Below are 13255 nucleotides of genomic sequence, written 5' to 3'. Positions count from 1 at the left end.
CTGATGATTGGTATTGTTTTTATACATATCATGAAACGGATCGTTTGCCCGCCAATTTGATTTGTTTCAATTGTTCGAATTATAATGCTCCTGCTTAACTGCAGTCGAGCACTCTCTTTGGGAAACCAAACAACAACTATTTATTAGTTATGCTCCTTCGACTCGTCGTTGTTGAGCACTCTCGTTTGATAACCAGAATCAACAATTAACTCTCAAATACGGATCCTAATTCTACCAGCTTCACGGAACTCAGTAAAGAATTTTCCTCTACCACTACACGAAGGCCAACGCAGTTTACAACTTTAAAAGCCAAAGATATTCATAGACAATTTTAAAATTGGGACGTACACAATAAACTGTTGTTTTTTTGGAAATTTTGTAAATTTTGATAATTTTGAAAATGTTTCATGATCGATAAAAATTATTTTATAAAGGAGCAACATGTCATAGCGCTACAATTCATTATTCTATTTGGCACTGATGATTGGTATTGTTTTTATACATATCATGAAACGGATCGTTTGCCCGCCAATTTGATTTGTTTCAATTGTTCGAATTATAATGCTCCTGCTTAACTGCAGTCGAGCACTCTCTTTGGGAAACCAAACAACAACTATTTATTAGTTATGCTCCTTCGACTCGTCGTTGTTGAGCACTCTCGTTTGATAACCAGAATCAACAATTAACTCTCAAATACGGATCCTAATTCTACCAGCTTCACGGAACTCAGTAAAGAATTTTCCTCTACCACTACACGAAGGCCAACGCAGTTTACAACTTTAAAAGCCAAAGATATTCATAGACAATTTTAAAATTGGGACGTACACAATAAACTGTTTTTTTGGAAATTTTGTAAATTTTGATAATTTTGAAAATGTTTCATGATCGATAAAAATTATTTTATAAAGGAGCAACATGTCATAGCGCTACAATTCATTATTCTATTTGGCACTGATGATTGGTATTGTTTTTATACATATCATGAAACGGATCGTTTGCCCGCCAATTTGATTTGTTTCAATTGTTCGAATTATATATTATATATATATATATATATATATATATATTTCATTGGCTAGACTTCTACACAACAAAAGAAAGTGGTTATATATATATATATATATATATATATATATATATATCCGGCTCTCATTATTAAGGCCTTGGTGGCCCAGTGGCACGGCGCCGATCCATATGATATTATAGATATATCTATATTAACTGTCTCTTTTACAGATAAAGGAAGAAGATCTAGACACTGTGGAGAGTTTGCTCATCAAATCGAACGAGGGATACCCTTCCATAATTGTGGTAAGTTTGATTGATGGCATATTTTATTATTTACTCTTATTTGCTCTCGATCATCTTAATTGAATGAAATTTCTTCAAGGTTGTTTATAAACAATTGCATTCGTATTGGTCTGATATATGAATTATAAGTTGTACTCTCTAACAGGACTTAAAGACTGTCAGCGATTTATTATGGAACGAGGAGCCGGCTGCAAGTGCGGACACGGGAATTTTATTCTCCAGAAAAGAATAGTACTGGCTAGATCGGCGAGATGCGCTACTGTGCCGCGCCGAGCTGCCGTGAATTGGCATCGTCAATTAACCTGTCTGTCTGTATTATTTATTTATTTATTTTGCGATACACAGTGTTTTATTTATATTTAAACGACATTATACAGCAAGGCGAGTCACGCGGCCGTTTCCCTACGTCAGCTGACCTCTGGCTCTATATAAATCAACATTACACATCAAGTTATAAGCAATCCACGTGATCAACTTTAACCAATCAGAAGACATACAGCCGCGTGATATGACGCTGAAAACCAATCAAATGGTCATATTTTGCCGGACTGCTGCATAATCACAATTACGAGTGTACTTATGACATTCAAAGTTATCGCGAAAGTCACGTGATTGTTTCCTACATCAGCTGACCTCTGACTCTATATAAACCGACATTACACAGCAAGGCGAGTCACGCGACCGTTTCCCTACGTCAGCTGACCTCTGGCTCTATATAAATCAACATTACACATCAAGTTATAAGCAATCCACGTGATCAACTTTAACCAATCAGAAGACACACAGCCGCGTGATATGACGCTGAAAACCAATCAAATGGTCATATTTTGGCTCATGTGACAACTGTGCAGAATAAATAGGATATCGATATTGTACAGCACCCAGATCACTACTGGTCAGATGTTAATGATTATGTAATGTAATCAGGGGAGGGGTTATATTATGTAAACTAGCCCGGTTCATAAATTAACAATAATTGAAAATATTATAAAATTAAATTGTTGTAGTTATAGTTATAGTTATAGGCTTATTTGTTGTTCCTAACTCTAAGGTTAAATAACTGCCAAAAAATTTGAAGCTTCTGCAACTGGCAACCCCAACCGGAACTACCGTCACCTGCAACGCCCATTTTTTTCATCGATTTTTAACAATTTAACAGGTTAAAAATGCTCCATATCATCAATTTAGGCTTGACGGATGTTACTCGTCTAAATTTCTTCGAAGTAGCGCGCGCCGCTTTCTTCTCGATGGCACGAGCTACGAAGTAGCGCGCGCCGGTTCAGACCATTAACAATGGTCAAATTTAGGCATGAAGGAGTGCTTTTATAATTACCTGAGGACCCCAGGCTATTATGTTCATTAACATAATAAAGATTTGGCGGAATGACAGGCTGAGCGCGGCCCAGTAATTTTATAAGTGCTCCAAAAGTTTGAGGTCTAATATTAATGGTAAAAAGGTTAACTTTAGTCATATCAAAGTCTTAAGTCTACACGACGCTTGGTTTAGCTTACCTGGGGACCGCAGGCTATTATGTTCATAAACATAGAATAGAGATTCGGCGGAATGACAGGCTGAGGCTGTTTAGGCGCACCGGATTTCTTTGTATCACGTTGTGACACCCACGGTCGTTTCACTAGGTCCTGACGATACAGGGGGAGCGCGGCGGGTCATACACCGTATGACGAGGATTTCCGCCGCGAGATTTGTTGCAGCAGAAGTGAAAGTCGTAGAGACGTGAGACTTCGACTTCTAGGAGTAGGTACACAGACACAGCAAACAAAGCCATTTGGTGAATCTTCTTCTTCGTCCTCCAGTGAAGTCCGAGCTGATGCGAAGTAGAGACATTTTCAGAATGTAGATCGCCTAACTTACTCATCCAGCGAGTGTGGTGGTTTGCTCCTGGTTTGTGGTTGTTGTATGTGGTACGTGTATCACTTTTTCCTTTCGATGAAACCACCAAGGATTATCTTTGCAAGCTCTAGGTATTCCTGATAATCTGCTTCAAGGCCAAGTCCTTTACGTGCTAAGGTTCCAATCGAGAGTTGATGAAAGCGAGAAGGTCTCCCGTTTTTTCTTTGTAGGGATCGCTGGAAGTTGCTTCAATATATACCGTGCTTCAATATATACCGTGATAAACGCTTGTCTGAATAAGTCATGTAAGTTATAGTTTGAAAATTTCTTTTTTTCAACGGGAAATTCATGTTTAATTTTATTAGATCGGCCATTTGTAAATTTATCCAATAAACTTATCAATATCAATTAATCACTTTGTCAATCGATCGATTAATCAATTACCTCGTGAATGTTGAATGTAAGAACGTGAATACCCCTCTCTTCAATCGGACAGGTTCCATTTCTGACGGAGATTTTAGCACAAACGAATGGTCCTTTTCCTTCCGTGTGCTCTTATCTGCTATAAATAAACTAATTAGTATTATATTCATTATTTTATCACAAACGTATGGTTCTTTTCCTTCCGTGTGCTCTTATCTGCTATAAATAAACTAATTAGTATTATATTCATTATTTTAGCACAAACGAATGGTCCTTTTCCTTCCGTGTGCTCTTATCTGCTAAAAATAAACTAATTAGTATTATATTCATTATTTTATCACAAACGTATGGTTCTTTTCCTTCCGTGTGCCTCTTATCTGTTATAAATAAACTAATTAGTATTATATTCATTATTCATTTATAAATAGTCGATTAATGAATTATTTTATTGCTAACATGGACCTTCTCATCAAATATTGTCAGACTAGAAGGCTGAACTATATAAATTGGGTTTAGGACCAGGACTCTGGATTAACCTTATCACGTGTCACCGTGATTATTATTGTCATGTAACAAACCCTGACTCATGACTATAAACCTTGTTCGGCGCTTATATGCTAATTCTTTGAACAACTAAACCGTTTAAATGCCTGATGATATGAAATTTTTTTAAAGTCAGTAACGAACGGTCCATGTTTTTGTTAATAAATAATAAATATAAAGACTCGATAATAGCTCTGCCAAACTGAATAGCTCTTTTGTTGAGATGTGAGAAAGCACTGGCATCAGCCATCGGCCCTCTCCTCCTCACTGCTCCCCCTACCACGATAAATTTAGCACACCATCGTCTCTGTCTCCATGCTGTCTTCAATCATGTCACATGCTATCTTCAATCATGTCACATGCTATCGGTCTCTGGGACCTCAAATTATTTGTTATATAGCAGCGCCGAAGGTACCACAACTTAATTGGACAGGTTCCATTTCTGACGGAGATTTTAGGACAAACGTCCGGTTCTTTTCCTTCAGTGTGCCCTTTATCTGAAATAAATAAACTAGTTAGTATTATATTCATTTATAAATAGTCGATTAATAAATTATTGTATTGTTAACCTAGATCCTCTCATCAAATATTGTCAGACTAGAAGTAGAAGGCTGAACTATAAAACTATAAGTATAAGAACTACTATAAGAAAAACAATAAAAATTGGGTTCGGGATTCTGGATTAACCTTATCATGTGTCACCGTGATTAATATTGTCGTGTAACAAACCCTGACTAATACTGTATATAGTATATAGGTTTATAAACCTTAAACGCGAACGTTTAAACCCTGCCCGGCGCCTATATGCTAAATTATTATGCAAATATTATTGAAGGTCTTTCAACAAATAAAACGTTAAACTTTAAAGGCCTGATGATTTGAATATATTTAAGTCATTATAACGAACGAACTGTGCTTTTGTTAATAAATAGTAAGTATAATAAGGCTCAATGAAAACTTTGCCAAACTGACTAGCTCTTAACTTTTGTTGGAAAGTATAACAATTATTATTAATTCTTTAGCGTTAAAACGAAGAGAAATTTTTGAATTTGTAAAAGTGTCATATTGCTTTAAAAAAATATTCATATCATATTAAGTGGTCGACCAGACGGGCTCAATCTTTTGTTCAAGAGAGAACAATTAATTTTTTAGAATTTGTATATTGCTATTATGTAAATTTAAATAAAACGTAAATTTTACTATATAAATAGGCTAAATCATTTTGGGAAATGGATATTATTCTATAGCGGCAATATGTTTTACTTCCTTTTCTGTATTTTATTTCTACTGCTGTCAAAACACCGTAATCAGCTGTACTTCTACTGATACTCGATAGGTACAGAAGCATTGGGTTACCGCCAGTAGAATGTTTGGAAAACGTATCCTAAATTTGTTGCGAAACTTATTTTCGAGATATATTATTAGTAGTAGCAGTGCCTGTTGTGCAGCCATGCTCTTTTTAATATTTGATCCATTTTTGTCCAATTATGCAAAATCACCTCAACATGCCCAAAACCCAGATTATAGGCTCCATCCCGATAATAATATAAAATTTAACAGTAATTTCTAAAATTGTAACCCTGTTCTGTATTTGGAGAATAGGATCAACAATGAGGTGGACAATTTTTCTAGCGTGCATCCTCGGAATAGTATACGGCGCGTGCCCGTTTAAGGATATGTCTCCTGCTGAAAAGAAACAACATCGTGCAAAGCTAGATGAAATCGTAAAAAGTAATTATGCAAGAGAGAAGGCAGCACGGCTCGCCCTATTAGACCCCAAAGATAATCCCGAGAGTGATGAATACGTCTCGCCTGGCCCAGGCACCATGCCGGTAAGTTTCCCCGGTGCATGTTTGACAAATCTAATTGGTTGGTTTCATAATTCATATGTACCGTTTGTTAAAAATAAAATACTGTGCTCTGATTGGTTGATAATGATTTGTTGAATACTGTGTACACTGTGAGTGTGACTGATTAACTAAAATATTATCCACTCAGCCGACCAGTAGTCCTGCTAAAGATATGGTCTTTACAAATGATGTGGACAGGAAAAATTGGGAGAACCAGTCCGAGTGGTGTTGGGAACTTGACGATGCTGAAGAGAATATTACAGAATGGATCCCGAAAGGTACCATTTCATTTTTAATTTTAATTTTTGTTTGATAAAGTAATTTGACCAAACCCATAATTGGGTAGCCGTAGATTGGACCGCGCGCGCCTGCCAGTGTCTCTCTAACTCTTTCCCAAACAAAAGTAAATGATATTAATATAAATGACCGTCTGCAAATGCAAAATGATGCCGATTACCGAGAATGAAATCGGTCCCTTGCTTTTAGTTTTCCCATTCATTCACGGCTTACCAATTGTAATAAGTTTCGATTAATTACATCAATCTGAATTATGCATGCTGTACAAATCTTTTTGGGTTGCTTTCGGGTCGATACCTAATATTTTGGGATAAGGGCGGTATAGACATAGTTAGTGTATAATTAGCTGATGTTTATTGAATCGTTAGTGAATGAATGGGAAAAACGAGCAACCGATTTCATTCTCGGTATCACTTTGCATTTGCGGACGGTTATTTAAATTAATACTATTTCCTTGTTGTTTGGGAAAAAGAGACACTGGCAGCGGTTCACTCTACAGTCTACCCATCACCCATGATTATGGGTTTTGGTCAAATATCATCTCTTTTTGATTATAACGTCAGGGTACTTTACAAAGTCGAAATGTATATGTATAACTTTATTAATAAATAAGGAAGTAATTTCAACGATTTCGAAATTTGACCTTTGAAAACATTTCCTTGTGTTTAGGTAAGCATATCTGTCAATCGCTGACTGAATATGCCACCTTATACTCATTCAAGTTGGCATTATATATAAAATTTGTTCGAAATCACGAATGAGCAAAATTCTCACCTTTCGCACACGCAAACTTTGAGCGGACGTTGCGTGCGCATCCAATAATGCATTGAATCGTAAATTTTTGCAATCTGGTATTTTATATATAGTTTGATTAACACACAAAGTTTCAAAAGATTTCAACAAGAACTTACATTACAACAGGACTCCAAAGTTGATTAAAAATCGTGAAAATAGCAATTTTTAGTGATTTTAGCAATTTTCCATCAATTTGGGCGTGTCCCCACGTGTGCAACTTATTAATTTTCAAATTTTAAACCAGCCTAATGCACATTATTTATATTGACCTATATAAAGCATTAAAATTTAATCAGCTCCACAACCCAAGGGATGGCCCAACACCGAAGAATAGTAATACTAATACAAACAAAATGGGTGTTTTAATTTGACCAAAACCCATAATGATAATCATATGGGCAGAGTGGATCGCTGCCATGCCAGTGTCTCAAAAAAATAGTGTAACTGTAATAATAAAAGTAAATGATATTAATTTGAATGACCGTCCGTAAATGCAAAATGATATCGAAAATGAAATCGGTCGCTCGCTTTTCCCATTCGTTTACAAATACAATTACAATTGTAATAGATTAAGAAGAACTACCCGAAGGCAGCTGTACTCGGCAATAAAGATTCAATAAACATCAGCTAATTGGACAATAACATTAATAACTATATACCATATAACTATATACCACCCTTATCCCGATATACTACTACAAGCGCGTCACGCAGTACGTGAGTGGCTAGATTATAGATTGTTTTATTATAATATTATTTAATTATGTTATTTTGTTGTTATGTCGTGTAAGTTTGTGGAGTAGTAGCAAGAAGGTATCGTATACATTTAAATTTGTTCTCTTGATTATTTATTAATGATTTAATGTAGGGTCGGCACCAATGTAATTATGGTCTTACCACCGTGTTTTGGTTCAGCCGAAATAAATTTTACTTTGATGTTTTTACATATTGTTTCTCACTCCAGCTGAGTCTGGTAGTGTTGAGTATCATGAATATTTTTCTAGCTCTCTTTTTCCGTGTTTTTGCTTCACAGGAGATATTGTGGTCTTTTTTATTGAATATAACTGTAATACATTGATGTAAAGTTTATTTGAATTTTGAATTAAATAAAAAAAGATATCGACCCGAAAGCAACCCAATAAGATTTTTACAGCATGTGATTGATGTTATTATTATTAATTGAAACTTATTTATACAATCAGTAAGCCGAAATTAATTTTTATTGACAGTTTCATTGCTATTTTGCTTACTCGTACTGTATGAAACATTGAGTGAAAAATTATTTGCTAAAATTTGCGACAAAAAGATCTTAAAATTGCGGATTTTTTATAGTTTTGAATGCCTCGGAGCGTTCATGTTAACGTCCATTCAAAGCTATGTTCCTTCACGCAATGTCCAGTCAAATAAAGTCCGATAAGGTAGCTTCGTTACTGCACATAGTCATAAATATAACTTCAAACTTTGACGGATGTTACTCGTCTAAATTTCTTCGAAGTAGCGCGCCGCTTTCTTCTCGAAATGTTAGCCCAAGGCAAATGCTACGAAATAGCGCGCCGGGTTAGTTGATTAACATTAACAATATACAAGTATAACTCAGCTCAATTGCAATACTTACAGTTACTAGGCCACGCGCTCAGCCTGTCATTCCGCCATAAAATATAATCTTCAATCGTGTACTCACTAGTTAACTGGCTTATTTGTTAGTGATCATAAACGAACACATTGAACCGATTGAAGATAAGGCGGAACCAATCATGTACCCACCACTTAATTTTAGACTCACTGTCGATGGCGCACCACTTATTTAAAGCAAACATTTTCAGGCACGATTAGAGTGGTGGGTCCAAAGGAAAAAGAGAAATGTCAAGGTGGGAACGAGTGGGAGTTTAGAGGTAAAGGATGTTGTTGCAAGATACCTAAGGACTGGTAGACTTGTCACAAGATGCATAAGGACTGGTACGGTAGACCGATAATAAATAAGATAGACTGATAGAAATAAGAAATAACTGGTTATCACTGTGACTGAGGAAGGAACCCAGAAACAATCTAGACAAATGTCATATGTGATATTCCTCGGCATTTTAACAATAGTGAATAGCTTTAAAAATCGCATGTCAATTTGGGGACGATTTTATTTTTGTGATTATTTATAATTGAGCTTTTATCCTTATTTTGTTCCATTTAAAATAGAAAATTAATTGTAGACTGACAAAGTGCTTAAAAGTTGTAAACCGGATTGTCTTATTGTGGTGAATATGACAGTTTATAGTTTAAAATATCTCAAAATGTCGATCAATATTATTTGGATGATGATTAATCACTCTACACTCGACTGTCACGTTACTTTTTAAACACGTTTTATCCCAAAATGTTGACCAGTATTATATTATCTAGCTTGATGCCGGAGACCAAATATATTTTTTAAATGGACACCTACACAATAATAATAAATAATAATAAAACAAAAGAAAACGAAATCTGTCATACCTCCTTTGAAGTATGTTACAAGATGAAGAATATCCACTTAATCGATGCTGCCATCCTCATGCCATGTGTACAGTGTATGTTTACACTTACAACTTATCTAGCCTGGGAAACTTATTACAATTCGTAAGCCGTGAATGAATGGGAAAAGCGTGCGACCGATTTCATTATCGAACAGCCAACTATACTACTAGTTCGTGGTTCGGAGTAGACTGAGAAATTGGTTCCAACAAAAGTGGGAAAAAGCTCGACTTGAAAACAAAAAACTTGCATTCTACAACGAAGTCAAAAGCAGCTTTGGATTAGAACCATACCTATCTCTACCCAATCACAAGAAAACCCGATGTACCACATGGCTGAGGACAAGCTCCCACAAACATAATATCGAGACGGGGCGATATGGCTGGAAAAATTCAAGCATCTTCTACAGAGCTTGCCACTTCTGCTGCAGCTCAGACAGAATCACCATAGACCTCCTGAACGAGCTCCCTTTTAGTGACATCATTAAAGAAGACGAAGTCCATTTGCTTAAAGAATGTCCAGTCTACAAGGAGATCAGACTTAGAAACAGCACAGACCTTCACAACATGCTCACAAATAGTCAATTCAGTAAATTGTTTATAGTACAGTCAAATACGTCCTAATTTAAGCCTTTGTCGGAAAAAAATTCGCAACAAAGCGATTTAACGGGAAATTGTCGGGACATGTCCCAGGAATCATATCAGAGAATTCCCAACATTTTTCTAACACTTTTTTACCACCTTTTTACCACTTTGGTTTTCCGCAAATAAGTCACGTTCTGAATATCCTAGAAGATTCTAGTTTAAAACTGTGTGTTAAAAAACAAAGAAGAACAACTTTTTCTTTAACAACTTTTTCTAAAATAAATTATTTGATTACCGTACAAAAATATATTGAACATTCCAGATATAAGCTTGGCAGTCAAAACATAAATATGTTACAGAATTTAATGTTTTTGGCCCAAGTACAAAATTTGAAGTAGACCAACATTTTTGTAGAGCATATATGAGTTGATGTAATTGAGATTCCTGAGTAATGCATTGAAATTTAATCTGTAATGCTCAGACGTATGCTCACTGCTAATTGCTGAATCGATAGATAGCAGTTTATTTTAGAAATTGATTGTTTTATTTCTTTATTGCAACAAATCATTCAATTAACACGCCTAACGTTAAACTATAAAGTATGACTTTATATGCGAAATTGGAAAAAAAAAATAGCTTAATAATGGAAAAAACAAATAAATGGAATGGAAAGTGGTCTCGAAAAGTCAAAAATGCGACTAAAATTGTTGTAGACTAAAAATTTGCGAAATTTGTGCCCAAAATTGTGGTAACAAAAATTATAGTAACCAAATTTATTGTGACCTAAATTTGTTGGCCCTAAGGTAATAAAGTTGATGGGACCCTTTATGACCTAGGCAAACTGGTCTGAACTTCAAAAACTATAATATAGCTTGCCTAACACCCCTCACACTAGGGTACATAATCTATACATTTACTTTCTAATGTTACGTTATTCAAGTTCCGCAGCCATTTAATCAAATTATACGAATAAGGATTGTTTCAGAATTCTGTATGAGAATCTTAAAACCATGTTACCAATACAAAAATATATTGAACAACATTCCAGATATGAGAATCATTAGAACAAAGGCGTCGACCCTGGCCCTGATCGATGATGGGAACATTCACCTTATTCCAGTGCGAACAGAAAGCGTATCTCCTTACAGTGTTAAATGTGGCGAACGAGTTTTCAGATAAACCAGCCAGTAATAAGTTTGGTGTATTAGTCCAGACTCTAGAAGGCGATCTTGCTAACCATATAATTTCAGAGTATAACTGAACATCACTCTCGCCCTTAGTTTCAGGTTTGACAAAACTTGTCCTTAGCCGTCGTTGTCGGAGAGGCAGTAAAGCATTGATAAAACAGTATTAAAAGGCAACAGCTGTACCCCCCCCCCCCCCCCCACATAAGTATATAGCACAAATAAGGATTATATTGTGATATTCAGCACTCTGTTGGATCGCTCTTGTTAAACATTTCGTTTGAGAATATTGTTGAAAACATCTGTCTCATCCTTTTATTAAAATTTGACAAACCTTGTCCTTAGCCGTATTGGTAGGAGAGGTATAGTGAAGCATTGGTTAAAAGGTATTATAAGGCAACAGCTGTATGATTGTGGCAGCAGCTGTACTCGTTTAGCGAGTCAAGGTTCGCCACTTCACGTGCAGGCAGCACATACAGGCAGCACGTGCAGGCGGAACAAATTTATTGCCATAATATACAAAGTATACATTATATCACCGAGTAAATAGAAGAGTATCCCTTTTTAAAAGTTGATAACCTTGTTGTTAGATATCGAGATTTTGTTTCTTCACAAATTTGAAATTATAATCTCGTATTAAGTTATTATTAGTTATCCTCGTTGGATCCACGAAGGATCCACGAAGGAGCCAGCAGACGACCAGATGTCTTCCTAGCTGATAAATACCTACGTCAACTAGAAAGGGATTTTTGCGAAGACCTTCTTATTGATAATAGAGACGCCTTAGTCTGGCTCGACAACATCAACAATACCCTGGACACAGAACTCAAAAGCAACATTAAAGCATTCACATTTGATTACAAAGCTTTATATGATTCATTGAGTCCCCACCTTACAATCCAAGCTTTGAAGGTGGCCATGGAAGAAAAGAGACCAGAATGGTCCGCCAAATTCAAGGAGTGGTTGATAAGAAGTGTTGAACTCAGCTTTGAGTCGTCTATAGGCAAATTTAACGGAGAGTGGTACAGACAGAAACGAGGAGTACCGACAGGAGGCAGTATCTGTGTACAACTTGCAAACATAGCAGTATACCATGTCATGCGTGAACAAGTCTATACAGACACGGAACTAATGGAACCTGTAAAATCGGTCAAGAGATACATAGACGACGGCTGTGGAGTATTCCATGGTACAAAAAGACAGTTTTCAAAATTCATCGCGACTGTCAACTCAAGGCTAGCAGAACTTGGCCTCCACATTGATGAGAACATCATAGAAGACAACAATGTTTATGTGTCGTTCTTAGACATCAAATTTTGTTTCGACACCGCAGGTGATCTTCAGACAGACCTCCATGTTAAAGAGACTGATGCTCGCTCCTACCTGTACTTCGGTTCCCACCACCCGAACCATACATTCAGCAGCATAGTCTATAGTGCATGCCTGAGACTCCGGCGAATCATCAATGATAACGACAGACTCCGAAAACAAATTGATGAATTAAAAACCTTTTTCTTCCAATCCAACTACCCTAAAACTATGGTAGATAACATCAGTGAAAAGGTCAAAGGCTTCGAAAGATGTCTCAAACCACTGGACAACTCAAACAGCAATGTCCTGGTACCAAAGTCTCCAGAACCAGCAGTCCGCGTTATTTCAACATTTGGCAGTGATCAAGAGTTAGTAGAATCGGTGCAAAGATTGGAACCAGAACTCAGTAGAACCAGGAGCTTCTCAGGATTATCTGGTTCCCATACAAGTGGAAACACCCCAGGCTCCCCAATATCATCTAGAGCCGGTACATCACGCCCTATCTTCAAATTCGTCAGACGTACTGGAACATCATTTAGAAGGAAGTTAGTCAAAGCAAAACAGTTTGCAGATGACTTAACCCAACCTCACACAAGACCA

The 13255-nt window shown here is 36.4% G+C and overlaps 3 protein-coding genes across 3 annotated transcripts in view; 2 read left to right on the top strand and 1 right to left on the bottom strand.

Moving 5' to 3' along the window:
• The window catches only part of LOC134821178 (low-density lipoprotein receptor-related protein-like), a 53681-nt gene extending 49160 nt beyond the window's left edge, over positions 1-4521 (bottom strand). Inside the window, exon 1 of the mRNA XM_063831855.1 lies at positions 4509-4521. The gene's annotated coding sequence lies outside the window, so the exon portion shown is untranslated. The remainder of the gene's footprint in view (positions 1-4508) is intronic.
• Positions 1-13255, top strand: part of LOC134821181 (outer dense fiber protein 2-like) — a 109806-nt gene that overhangs the window by 32352 nt on the left and 64199 nt on the right. The gene's annotated exons all lie outside the window — the stretch shown is intronic.
• On the top strand, positions 5724-9302 carry LOC134820969 (uncharacterized). The gene is made up of 3 exons (XM_063831636.1): positions 5724-5961; positions 6128-6257; positions 8895-9302. Exons 1-3 carry the CDS (start codon positions 5740-5742, stop codon positions 8999-9001), a joined length of 459 nt encoding a protein of 152 aa, XP_063687706.1. The 5' UTR covers positions 5724-5739; the 3' UTR covers positions 9002-9302.

The sequence above is a fragment of the Bolinopsis microptera genome, chromosome 9 (genome assembly GCF_026151205.1).
Source record: "Bolinopsis microptera isolate Bmic1 chromosome 9, MBARI_Bmic_1.0, whole genome shotgun sequence".
NCBI classification, from domain to species: domain Eukaryota; kingdom Metazoa; phylum Ctenophora; class Tentaculata; order Lobata; family Bolinopsidae; genus Bolinopsis; species Bolinopsis microptera.
This window is presented reverse-complemented; position numbering and strand designations above follow the sequence as displayed.